Source organism: Myotis lucifugus, unplaced genomic scaffold, assembly GCF_000147115.1.
Source record: "Myotis lucifugus unplaced genomic scaffold, Myoluc2.0 scaffold_0, whole genome shotgun sequence".
NCBI classification, from domain to species: domain Eukaryota; kingdom Metazoa; phylum Chordata; class Mammalia; order Chiroptera; family Vespertilionidae; genus Myotis; species Myotis lucifugus.
This window is the reverse complement of record NW_005871048.1, coordinates 7242374-7256009: the sequence shown is the minus strand read 5'-3', so window position 1 is coordinate 7256009 and position 13636 is coordinate 7242374. Positions and strand designations below refer to the sequence as shown.

The following is a 13636-nucleotide window of genomic DNA, read 5'->3' as shown; positions in this document are numbered from 1 at the left end:
TTAGTAAATGACAAATTATGGCAGATTTTAGACAATGCTGTGAGCAGCACTGCCAAAGTCTGCACGCAACCTGTCCCACCTCCAGGGCTCTGAGCATCTCACTGCTCTCTGTCACATCAGTGAGGTGATAGAGAAGAAGGTCGCTAATGCTCTGGAAGAAAGCAATGATTAAATACAGAATATTGTGACTATAGCTTTTAATTTATGTTATGTCAAGAAATTTAGTCACTGATTTAGCTGTTTCTTTGAGTCAGCTTCCGCTGACCTTCCCACAGCTCATTCGTGCACTAGCAGAGAGGAGGAATAAGGATTCATTTCAGATGCAGATTAGCCTGGTTGGGAAGATGCTTTTCCAAAGGAGCACAAATGCTCACACTCTGCATGATGCTTCCTTTCTCATTAAGCCTGGCATTTCAGTGCTTTGTTGCAAAGTAAAGCCCAGGCTTGCACTGGACTGCAGGTTCAGAATGTTGCTAAATACACAGAATACACTACAAAGAAAGAAAGGAAAGGAAAGAAAATTAAAGAGTCCTTGATGTATACTGTGTAGCTAAGGTCATTTTAATACAGTTACCAAGCAGTTGAGCCAGCTTTCAGACTGCCATGGACAGTTGCTAGAATTCTGGCTACAAGGCCAGCCTAAGTAATGGGTAAATCAGGAGGACTCCAACCAGAAAGCCAAGCACATTGGCTTTATCTACTCTTTATTCCAAAATGGTCTACACTTGTCCAACCGGCGTGGCTCGGTGGTTGAGTGTCTACCTATGAACCAGGAGGTCACAGTTCAATTCCCGGTTGGGGCACATGCCCCGGTTGCGGGTGGATCCCCAGTGTGGGGCCTGCAAAAGGCAGCCAATCAATGATTCTCTCTCATCATTGATGTTTCTATCTCTCTCCCTCTTCCTTCCTCTCTAAAATCAATAAAAATGTATATTTAAAAAATGGCCTACGTTCTCTATAGCCATAGGTTTTGTCTAGATTCCTTGACATGTATTTTGACTCCTATTTCAGAGAAACTCAGCATCTGCTACATTTTTATGAGTGGAAACAAAACCAGAGAGTACTGGCAGCCACCGGAAAACCAGAGCAGTGGTCTGTGAGGGGAGAGGTGGCTGTTGGATCCAGCTAAACTATCATCCTGACCGAAGGCTTGGATTTTCTCTGTGAATTGAGAGGGGGCGAGCATAGGCATATGTTCTTGTATCCTTCTCACAGTTACATCTCTTTGTTTCATTAATAGAGGTCTGAAAGTCAAGTGTAGTTTTCATAAAGATGGCAGTTGTTACCCTATTTAGGAACTGCTTCAGAAAGGAGAATTTTACTCTGGGAAAGTGCTTTAGATAACTTGTGGAAACTATAATAATCAATCTGTTGTCATTCAGATATTGACATATACTCAAATGCTACAAACGTTTGTTTCCTTTATAGCTTGTTAAAAGACAGCATGTTGCCATGTAAAATAGTCCTTTATCTGTATTCTAACATACTTAGAAATATATTTCTATTTTACCTATTTATCTTTACAAATAATAGGCATGAAGTAAGTTGTAAGGGAGGGCCAGAAAAATCCCTGTTCTGGATATAGGTAACATATCCAACTATATGCCGTAAATAGCTATACAAAATTAATTTTAGGCAGAGAGATATGCAAAGATGATCTGATATATCAAAAAATAGAACAGTCATTTTAACTAAATGGATTTAATCTCATCATTTTCTAATTTATATTTGTAAGTTTTTCATCTTTACTTTTTGGGTATAAGTACACCTCAAATTTAGGAATCAAATATACTCTAACCAACATAAGACTTAACAAATATGACTTTCCTATTCATTTTCAAACATAACTTCTCCCTAAAATACCAATAATATGCAAAATAAACAAATTTCAAATGTGTAGAATATCTGCATTATCCAATTCCCATTGTCTTTAGTAAGAAAACATTTGAAAATTATATCCTTGAATAAGGAAGTGACAGGTGGTTTAATGAGTTAATATTAGTTCATGAATTTTAAGTGTGGTGTATTGGTTATCTATTGCTGCACAGCAAACCTTTATTATCTCCCAGTTCCTGTGAATCAGGGTTGCATGTACAGCTTAGCTTGGTGCCTCTGGCTCAGGGTCTGTTGCCTGGGGCCATGCTCTCATCACAAAACTGGGGAAGGATGCTCTTTGGATGCGCACTGAGCAGATGTTGGCAGGCCACAAAACACCTGCAACCAAACTCGCTCATTTGTCCATCCACATAGGTCTGCCTCGCAACATAGCAACTTGTTTCTGCCTAGATTAAAAGACTCAAGAAAAAACGAGAGAACATCCAAGAAGGAAGCCATAGTCTTTTTTCACCTAACCTGAAAGTAACATTCCATATTGTTTACCATGTTCTATAGCAAGTCAGTAAGTTCAGCTCAAATTCAAGGAATACAATTTTTTTGAACATATTTTTATTGATTTCAGAGAAGAAGGGAGAGGGAGAGAGAGATGAAAATATCAATGATGAGAAAGAATCATTAAATGTTTGCCTTCTGTATACCCTCCACTGGGGACCAAACCCCAAACCCGGGCATGTGCCCCTGACCAGAATCGAACCCGGAATCCTTCAGTCAGCAGGCCAACGCTCTATCCACTGAGCCAAACTGGCTAGGGCAAAAAAGAATTTCTTGAGTGTGAACTGGAATTACTGAAAGTGAAAGTGAAGGCCCTTTCACGTATTGTGCTGACACTCTAGAAATATATCCTGTAGGTGGCAGTTCTGCTTAATCAGCAGTCAGATTTTTCCTATTTGTGATGATTGATTCAAATATTCTATATTAATATGACATCTGGCTAATTCAGTTATTTGCACCCGCTGGACTAAATGCTCCAATAAGCATATTTAAATATAATTTATTCTATTTAGAAGCTATATCTTCTAAAGTAGGCCATTTTTGACATTGCAAGAAACCAATTTTAACTTTTTACACTACTTAGTGTCACTTTCAAATGTAATTTCTAATTACCAAATAATTGTTGAATGCCATTAGATTGTTTGGAAATGAGATTATGAAATCTTCTGGTAAAGTATTAATAAACTCAAGTTTGAATCATAAATCAAATCTGATAAAAAAAATGACTTCAGTTTGGCAAAAATATTTTTCAGCAAACAGGGGTTAAATTGTAGGTAGAAACAGACAAAAATGTAAAAGATTCAGAAAACTTGATTTATTCCAGCTCTGTCATTGCCTCAGTTTTTTTAAGTGAAATAAAGGAAAAAACAAAGTATCAATCAGAAATTGCTATAACATGCATACTTGCCGCTCACATAGCTGTCATTCAATTCATTATTTCTCAGAGTAAAAATTTTATTCAAGTCTTGCTCCAAATCACTTTCTTTACATAAGCATCACCAAGGATTAAATTTAAATTCCAATATTGAGTCACCACTTCTGGCCCTTCAGAGTCTTCAGGATCTTTTTTTATACATTCTGCATCACACTGTTACATTTTGGGCTCTCTGTCTTGAGACAGAAATAATGGTAGACCATCCATATCACATTGGATCTCTATTGCTTATTATTTTTTGAATAAGAATGGGTCATTTCAATCTTGTGATCCACTGGTGTTTCAGAGGGTGTCTTTGTTGGAGGACTAAATTCTATTAGAGCATCTGTCTTTCTAATGTGGCCTGTGGTGGTTGTAAATTGAAACTCTTGGATGTGACAAAAGACAAAAGATAATGATTATGCATATCTTCAAAAACTGCACCTCATAGCACAATAGTGTGCTCAAGGCTTTCAGAATACCCTCTGTCCAAATGATCATCACTTTCAAGAATGCCGTTTTGAAATATTTTTAGTAATCACATAAGGTCCATGTTGAGAATGCTATGAATTAGATCATTTTAAATATATAGAGGTAACTTTATTTTCCTAACTGCTTTCATAATATAAGGAGGTGTTATTCCCAAGTTAGAGGTTATTCGTAAAAGCAAGTTCACATAAAAATTATTCCCAGAATATGTATGTATGTAATATATATGGACATTCAGGCTCACACATGCAGCAAAGAATAATGAAACAGCTTGTCTTCTAAAACAACATTGAAATATACTTTTAGCATAGCATAAAGGGCAGTTGTATGAATGTATATGTGTTAAACTGCTAAGATTTACAAATTAAACAATTTAAAAAGGAAATAAATGCTAAGGAGTTATGCTTCAGAATTCAAGTTCATTCCTTAGTCACACCCCAAAAAATATGATCACCAAAGTAACATAAATCTCTATTTTTCTTCCTACTAGAAAATAGCTCTTTTAACCATATTTGAATTCATCAGCTTTACATTTAAAACAATATGGCTGTTGGTTTCTCTGGGTGTGCTTCCTTAAGTTGAAAACAAAGTCTTACCCAAGGCCTTTAATAAACACAGAAGATATTAGCTTGTCCTGGCAACAAGAAAGTCTGTGCTTTGAGAAAGAGTATCATATTTAAAAGATGCTTATGTGATTTAACAGTAATTTATAAGCTATCCCAAAATAAGAACTCTTATATATTGGAAACATATATTATCCAAAGATAAGAACAACACAGTGAATTTTTTGTTCAACTACCTACTCCCTATATTGTCTTCACTTTGCCCTTTTTGTGTTTCTTGCCCTAACAATTCAACTCAGCCATTATTTCCCCTTGATATAAAATAGCATGTAGTGGTTTTACCTGGGAAAGACTAATATTTTCAATAGTATTCCCCTCCGTTGCTAATTTTCCTCTGTTTGTTGCCATAACTAAACTCTGAGAAATGTCTGAATTTAAAAAGCTTTCAGTATATCCTGCTGTAATATTTTTATGATGTGTCCATGTTTCCATTATTATTATCTGTTCCTGAGCAGTCTCCACAGAATTCCCATGACATAAATTAGAGCTTAATGGTAAATAAAGATTTCTAGCTGTATTAGTCTGCTAGGGCTGCCATAACAAAATACCACAGACTAAATGGCAGAAGTTTATTTTCTTATAGTTCTGGATCTAGAAGTCTATCTAAGATCAAGGTGCCAGCCAGGGTGGTTTCTGGTGAGAACTCTCTCCTTAGGTTACAGATAGTCATCTCCTCTGTGTTCCTACACGGCCTTTCCTCTGTGCAGCAAACTCCTGATGTCTCTTCCTCTTCTTATAAGGACAACAACCCTATCAGATTAGGGGCCCATCATAATTATCTCTTTTAACTTAACTATATTCTGAAGGGCCCTATCTCCAAATACTGTCACATTGAGTATTAGGACCTCAGCATATGGATTTGAGGGGGGGAGGGAATACAATTCAGTCCATCACACTAACCAACATGCTGGGATCTTAAAGGGTCTTTAGTAGCCTACAGGAAAATTTGTGGTTCATCTAGAATTAATTCCATTTAGGCCTATGGCATTCTGTTTGTAAGCCACTTCTGCACTTATGTCTTGGTATATAGACCAAGTATATATGGATTTATGCTTTTGCATTATTGGAGCCACCAATAAAACTTCTAGAGCAGTGGTTCTCAACCTGTGGGTCGAGACCCCTATGGGGGTCGAACGACCCTTTCCAGGGGTCACCTAAGACCATCGGAAAACACATTTATAATTACATATTGTTTTGTGACTAATCACTATGCTTTAATTATGTTCAATTTGTAACAATGAAAATACATCCTGCATATCAGATATTTACATTACGATTCATAACAGTAGCAAAATTACAGTTATGAAGTAGCAACAAAAATAATTTTATGGTTGGGGGTCACCACAACAGGAGGAACTGTATTAAAGGGTTGCGGCATTAGGAAGGTTGAGAACCACTGTTCTAGAGGAAACTCTTCTAATCTTTTCTTTACCCATCAGGAAATAAAGCGTAACATTTACCAATCACTCACAGCACCCCAGGCCACTGTCCTATAGGGTGCCACTCCCCATCACCTAAATCTGCATCCATGCGTGTAATATTTGAAGCCATCTGAATGAATCAACCAATTATTCGTTCATCGATTCACTTATTTATTAACTATCTATTGTTGAATATGCTAGTCAATATAAAAAATCACTAGAGATTCAGAGATGAAGAAGACCAGGTCCCTGTCCTTGAATAGCTCATAGTTGAGAACTGGATGTGAACTTTTTAAATTTGGCCATTCAAACCTAAGGTTAAAGTACATAATCACTATCTCAGTTTCAATATCATAAAAAGATGGATCAACATTAAAATCCTGCCAGGTCAGGATGCCTTTGTGCAAATTTTAAAATGGCCACTGCTCTGGGACCAGATGGCCAGGAACAGTGCTGTTGTATAATCAGTACACTATTCTTCAATGGACACAGACAAAGCAGGAAGCACAGGCAGGATGTGGGTATTTACAGACCCCTTAGTTGTACTCACTTGTCCAAAGAACACACGTATAGTAATCCTCTTCCATGGGGTAGAACTCTGAATGTATTGGTTGGTTTGTATCATGGGCCACCAGCAAACATCCTAACTTAATGCCAACCCTATAACCCAAGTAGTTAATTTAACACCAGGAGATTTTAAAGTCAATCCAGAGATCAGGGAGAACCCCAAAGTCAAAAAAATGTGAATAACTATGAAATCCACAACAATGAAATTCCAGCAATCTTTGTGACTGATTTTGTCACAGGGAACTGTTTTATCCGCTAGAGAAAGCAAGAAAGGTACAGCACCTTTATAACATGCTTATTCTAGCCATCTATTTTCTGGATTCAATGACAAATGAACTATGAATAGGGATCTAAGCTAAATGCCATGTACCTCGTTAGTACTTACTAAATGCAAAGCAATAAAATCCTACTTTATGGCAGAGAGGAAAAGAGGGAAAGTAAGTTTTTTTTTAAATTGGGTGGGTGAAAATGACTAATTCCTACAGTTTTAGAAACAATTATTGGGTGAAGAAAGAAAGTCTCAAAAGTGCCCTGCATACACTACCCTAAAATACCTCTGTATTTCATTTATTTTAGTCAGCATTTTTCCAGTAGGTATGCATGAGTGTATGTCATCAATTCAGTGAGTGAGAAGTTTGATAACACCATTTTTCTATATCAGGAAGATAAATACACAACTTAGCTTTGGGCTTATAATTTAAATGAACCACAAAACTCTAATTTATTAAAATTCACTGCAGATTTTTAGACAAAAATGTATTCATGAGCAAGGCAACAAGAAATTTTTGCAAAGGTTATTGAACTAAAATTTGTATTACTTTTGCCCCAGAAAAAAAAGTAAAACCTGTATTTTCTTAACTATATTATGTCATAATAAGGTGGACCAATTAATAATAAGATTGATAGAAAATATTGCTGTTAGTATATGCTGATAAAACATAAGTAATGTTTTTTAAGTGTGGTTTAATGTCAAAACCACTGCAATATCTATAACCATACAACAGATTCTAGGGCTATTATTTAAAAATCTACATTCTAGATCAGGGGTCCTCAAACTATGGCCCGCAGGCCACATGCAAATACAAATATTGTATTTGTTCCCGTTTTGTTTTTTTTTACTTCAAAATAAGATATGTGCAGTGTGCATAGAAATTTGTTTATAGTTTTTTTTTTAAACTATAGTCCGGCCCTCCAACAGTCTGAGGGACAGTGAACTGGCCCCCTGTTTAAAAAGTTTGAGGACCCCTGTTCTAGATGATCACAAATTGTCATTCCCCCTTCCAGAAAACTCCCTTGTTCCTAATCTTTCTCACACCTCCTCAACTTAATTCTCTGGTAATATTTCCTAACTAACATTGCCATCTCAGTTTCCCTAGATAATTGAGTGGTTGGCTATTCAATTTCTTATGATCATCCCCACACTTCTATCATTGTGCCACAACTTTAGCTACTCTCAACAGATACATGACTAGGGTAGAGTCACTTGTTTTGTGTTTAAAGCTTTCTTTATATAGGTACATTTCACCTCATCTGTGATTACCTGACCTCTTCAAAAACCTCTTTTTATATTTTTTAATTTAAAAAAGATTGAAATAGTGGTTAAGTGAAATTACTTTTAATCAGCTTACTTTAAAATGTGTAACAAAATGAAATCCTCATCTTCCTCTCTTCCAATCTATCCACTTGCAATGGTCGGGTATTACCATGGTATAGTAGCCTGCAGGTGCAACTTTTCTGACAGCCTACTGTTTAGAAATGTCTTTCTTCCTCTTCTTCATGTGTGCTTGTGTGTGTATACACTTTCATGTACACCTTTTTGGTCCCTCCAAATATGGGATTGTGTACACACACACACACACACACACACACACACGTGTGCGGCTTCTCCATTTAAAATATCTTATGGATATATCTCCATATTGCCACAAAGAGAACACCACTTGATCCTATTAAGGGCTGTATGATATTCCATTATATGACTCTCCTGTAATTTATCAATACTCCAAGGAGAGACAGTTTCCTTTCAGCTTTTTATTGTTATGTACAGCACTGCAATGAAATTAACATTCTTATTTATGTACTCTTTATGCACCACATTTTTCCACATGAGTTTCTCCAAGTGGGTTGCTAAGTCATAAGGTTTTTTAATGATATTCTTGAGAAAAGGATTTATTTATAGATTCCTAAGGATTCATTTACCCCTCCGAGATATGGTGGTCACTAAATAGAATTAGCAGACTCTAGTTAATTGAACTGGCCTTGGAAACACTCTGGAAAAATAAAATTGACTGACCCTTTCACTTCTATGTCCAACCCACTGACTGAAAGAACCCCATGTTACATAACTTGAGTAACGGCAAACCACAGCTTTGGTGGAAGCAGCATCCTCAAAGGGTTCTAGCACTTAAAGTAGCTACTCCAAGCATACATACAGGCCAGCACATGTATGTTTTATGCATTTTATTATTTCAGAAGATTTTAAACTATAACATATTAAAGCAAGCAAGGACATCAACACTCATTACATTCTTTAGAGCCATAAAGCAGACTCAAAACCTTGACCCAATTCAAATCAATTCTCTCCTAAGTTGCAAATTATATACTGTCCATCTTGCAGCCAAGTCAAGGGCATGTACCTCGGTTGCAGGTTCAATCCCTGGCCCTGGTTGGGGCACGAGTGGGAAGCAACCAATCGATGTGTCTCTCTCACGTGGATGTTTCTCTGTTTCTCTCCCCCTCCCCCAAGCCCCCTCCCTCCCACTCTCTCTAAAATATCAATGGGGAAAATATCCTCACTCGTTGGGTGAAAATTAAAAATAAATTAATAAGTTGCCCTTAAAATAAATAAATAAAAATATAAGAACAATTTGCTAATATCCAAAATTACTGAAGTTAGATGACATCTCTGTCCTAAAGGACACACACACACACACACACACACAATTATAACATGATATACTCTCAATATAAACAAAGTACTTAGACAACAACAACAAAAAAGTAAGGGATTTCCAAATGAGGTTATATAAGACCTTACAGAGTAGATATAGTTGATGGGACCATTAAAGATGAATTTCATGAGGAAGTGAGGGGAACCCCAGAGAATCATAAAAGCGTAGAGAGGCATACAGGGAAGAGAAAAAGACATTAAAATTGTTTCTCTCTTTCTCTCTCTCTCTCTCTCTCTCTCTCTCTCTCTTTCTCTTCCTTCTCTAAAAATCAATAAAAACATATCCTCAGGTAAGAATAAAAACATATCCTCAGGTAAGAATTAAAATTTCCTTTAAATGAGGAAGAAATGAAATTATTATGCTAGGCAAAATAAGCCAGTCAGAGAAAGAAAAATATCACATGATCTTACTTATATGTGGAATCCAATGAACAAAATAAACTGATGAAGAAAATAGATCCAGAGACATGGAATCATGCAACAGACTGACAAATCTCAGAGGGAAGAGATTAACCAAAGAATTTATATGCATATATGCATAACCCATGGACACAGGCAATAGAGCAGAGAATGCCTGGGGAGGGGATGGGAGTGGGGTGAAGGGGGTAATGGGGGAAAAAGGGGAACATCTGTAATACTTTCAAAATAAAGATAATTTTAAAAAACTGAGGAAGAAATGAGCTGTGAGGAATGTGGGTGATGGTCTAGGTTTGTATTTTTGGCAGAACAGCATTAATTTTACTATGAATATTAGGAATCAAAATGTCCAAAGGATAAAAATAACACCTGCCAGATCCTTGCATTTTCAAAGTCCAGTAAAATATATGATAAACACTGTAATGGGAAGAAGAAACATTTTTGACAAACTAACATGGGTTATCTAAATGTGTATTGTGTTTTATGGCATTGTTTTGCATTACATTTCATGTTTTGCATTGGTTTATATCTATGCTTTTTATTACTTTGCAGATAAGCATTTATATAAAAAGCATCATTTTTCCTAAAACACTAGTAGCAGCAGTTGGCATTTAACACCACTCTAAAGAATCATTTTCATAACCTGTCTTTAGGGAACTACATTTTAGGCATAGCAAAAGTTTGGGGGAAATAAAAGCAAAAAATGGGTATACAGAAGCAAAAAATCATGAGAAATTGCTTGGTGAGTATCAATCACATTCTACGAGCAGAATTTAAGTACAACCAGATCTTAAGCATCCACCTTTATTTATGGCACACTTTAAGATGCTCATTTGAGACTAGGGAGCTTACTACAAAACTACAAGTTTGATATGTCCACATAATAAAAGGATTTCTACCTCACTACTCATACATAATAGCAACAATATCATACATTTAAGCATTCTTTATAAGCTGTTTAGGTTTTTTCCATATGCAATAATATAAGTATTGTTTACTGAATAATATAAGATAATTGGTTTTGAATAATTAAATAGAAATTATCCAGAAAAAAAACTATTAAAGAATATTTTGAGTCAATTCTGTGTCAGGCACTATGATAAGTACTCTATATACATTCTCTTAACCTTTTCAATCACCTCCTGGAAGTAGGTAGGATCCTAAATTTCCAGGTGAGGAAACTGACCTAGAAAGGTAATTGGACTTCCCCAAGGAAATATAAGAAAATAACATAGAGGAGGTAACATGCAGATAATACAAGAAGACCTGAATAGAAGCAGTTGTAATAGCAAAGAGCCAGATATTAACCATAAGAAATCAAACAACCACAAGAAAAGAAATGATCCAACATATCAATGGGCAAAATATTTGAACGTACATGACACTAAAGATATACAGTTGGCAAAGAAGTATGTAAAATATACTCAGCATCATGAATTATTCTGGCAATGCAAATTTAAAAGGAAATACCAGTCAGAGTGCCAAAACTTAAGGCTTATACAGGAATGTACACAAAGACCTGTACGGGAATGTTCACAGCAGCTTTAATAGCAAAACTGTGAACAACCACAATGAACATCAGCAGGTGAAAGAATAAACAAATTTGCTATATCCACACAATGGAATACTTCCCAGCCATAAAAAGGATTGATACAACATGGGTGAATTTCAAAATAATGATGCTGAGTGAAAGAAACCTAGCCAAAAAAACAAACAAAAAACCCATACTGATTCCATTTATATAAAATTCTAGAAAATGCAAACTAATCTATCTAGTGAGGAAAAACAGATCAGTGGGTGCCTGGAATGATGTGGAGCAGAGAGCTGCACAAAGGAAATTACAAAATACCAAGGGGCATGAGGAAACTCTGGGGGGTGATATGTTCTTTATCTTGATTTTGGTGATGGTTTCACAGATGTATTATTATGTCAAACTCCATCAAGTTGTATCTGTTGTTTATTTAATATGTCAATTATACCACTATAAAGCCAATAAAAAGTATGTTTCTACTTTTGTGTGTCTGTGATAAATATTTTTATGGGGTTCTTTTTTTAAATTCGTGAGAATTACCATCAACATTTTAACAATGGTTGTCTCAGTAAAGGAAGAATTAGGAATGTCTTGAATTTTCTTCAGTGAGTTTCTCAATAGACTACAATAATATATATACTTTTAAAGTCATTTTATTTTATTTTTATTTCTTAATCCTCACTAGAGCATATGTTTTCATTGAGTTTTAAAGAGAGAGTGAGAGAGAGAGAGAGAGAGAGAGAGAGAGAGAGAGAGAGAGAGAGAAATATCTATGGGTTGCCTCCCTTATGCATCCTGACCAGGAATCCAACCTGCAACCTTTTGGTGTACAGGACAACACTCCAACAGAGTCACTGGGCCAGGGACGGTAATTATTTCCATACTTAAATTTGTTAAAATAATCAGAAAGTCAATTTATAAGCATCCACTTTGGGAGTGGACTGTTACTCTGAGATAAACTGGTAGTGACTTTTGTTTTACCCTACCTGTTTCTCAGGTTTGCCTCCCCATCCCATAGCCCTGGGACAGAAAAAGCTCAGGGAGGGGGGGACGGCAAGCAGGGCTTGCCTCAGTCCTTTCTTTCCCAAGTACAGGCGGCTACTTTTTGGACAGCATTTTAACTTAGGTTAAATAATAAATTACAAACGCCCAAGAGCAGAAATCTTGCGCCTACGATAGAGGGAACAGATCAATGGAACTGTGTCATTGTCATCTGTGCCCAAACGCGCGACAGGCGCGCGCCACCTCCGCCACCCGCGTGGAACTCGGTGCCACTGGAAGAAAGGGGGCCTGTGACGCAGCCGCAGTAGCCTAGGGCTCAGTTCTGATTCACACCTGACGCCCCCGGCGCCTGACCATGCGTCTCCACTTCTGAAGAGAAGGGGCCATGCTGTCCTGTGTCTTGCTCCTTTCCAAGCATATCAGCACTTCGCTGGTGTCCCTGCGCGGCGCGCGCCTTGGCTTCGCTCTCCCGCGGCGCTGGGCCACCAGGAGCCCCTGGGTTTCGCAGCCCGCCGCTCCCCTCCGATCCCGGGCAGCAGCCGCCTCCTCCAGGACTCTCTCCGGGTCCGCCTCCGCCCCCTCCCGGGTGCGCCAGAACTTCCACCCGGACTCGGAGGCCGCCATCAACCGCCAGATCAACCTCGAGCTCTATGCGTCCTACGTGTACTTGTCCATGGCCTATTACTTCTCCAGGGACGACGTGGCCTTGAACAACTTCGCTGGGTATTTCCTTCGCCTGTCCCGGGAGGAGACCCAGCACGCAGAGACGCTGATGAGGCTGCAGAACCAGCGGGGAGGCAGGATCTGCCTGCAGGACATCAAGAAACCGGACAGGGACGACTGGAAGAGCGGGCTGAACGCCATGGAGTGTGCTCTGCTCTTGGAGAAGAATGTGAACCAGTCGTTGCTGGAATTGCACTCTCTGGCCTCAGCTAAAGGTGACCCCCATTTGTGCGACTTCCTGGAAACTCACTATCTAAATGATCAGGTGAAGTCTATCAAAGAACTAGGTGACCACGTGCACACCTTGATTACGATGGGGGCCCCAGATTGTGGCTGGCGGAGTACCTTTTTGACAAACATACCCTTGGAAATGAAAACAATCAGAACTAAGCCACAGGCTGCCTTCCCCACCACCCGGGGTGTGCCAGGACCCAGAATCAACTGTCTCCTGCTTTCTTGCCCTTAAAAGGCACTTCCACCTTTATATTCCTGTTATACTGTTCCTCTAGTAAAGTGATTTACAGAGAAAATGAAGTTAGCCCATATTAACAAGGCTTTTTGCCCAGCAATTTTCCCAGCCGGAAAGGAAGCCCAGGATACTATGGTATAAAA

At 37.9% G+C, this 13636-nt stretch overlaps 1 protein-coding gene across 1 annotated transcript; it reads left to right on the top strand.

Annotated features, from left to right (window-relative positions):
- Window positions 1-12686: 12686 nt before the first annotated feature.
- FTMT (ferritin mitochondrial) lies at window positions 12687-13414 on the top strand. Its single transcript, XM_006109649.2, is given in 2 exon segments — window positions 12687-13356; window positions 13359-13414. Coding segments are annotated over 2 exon segments (726 nt in total).
- The last annotated feature ends 222 nt before the right edge of the window (window positions 13415-13636 follow it).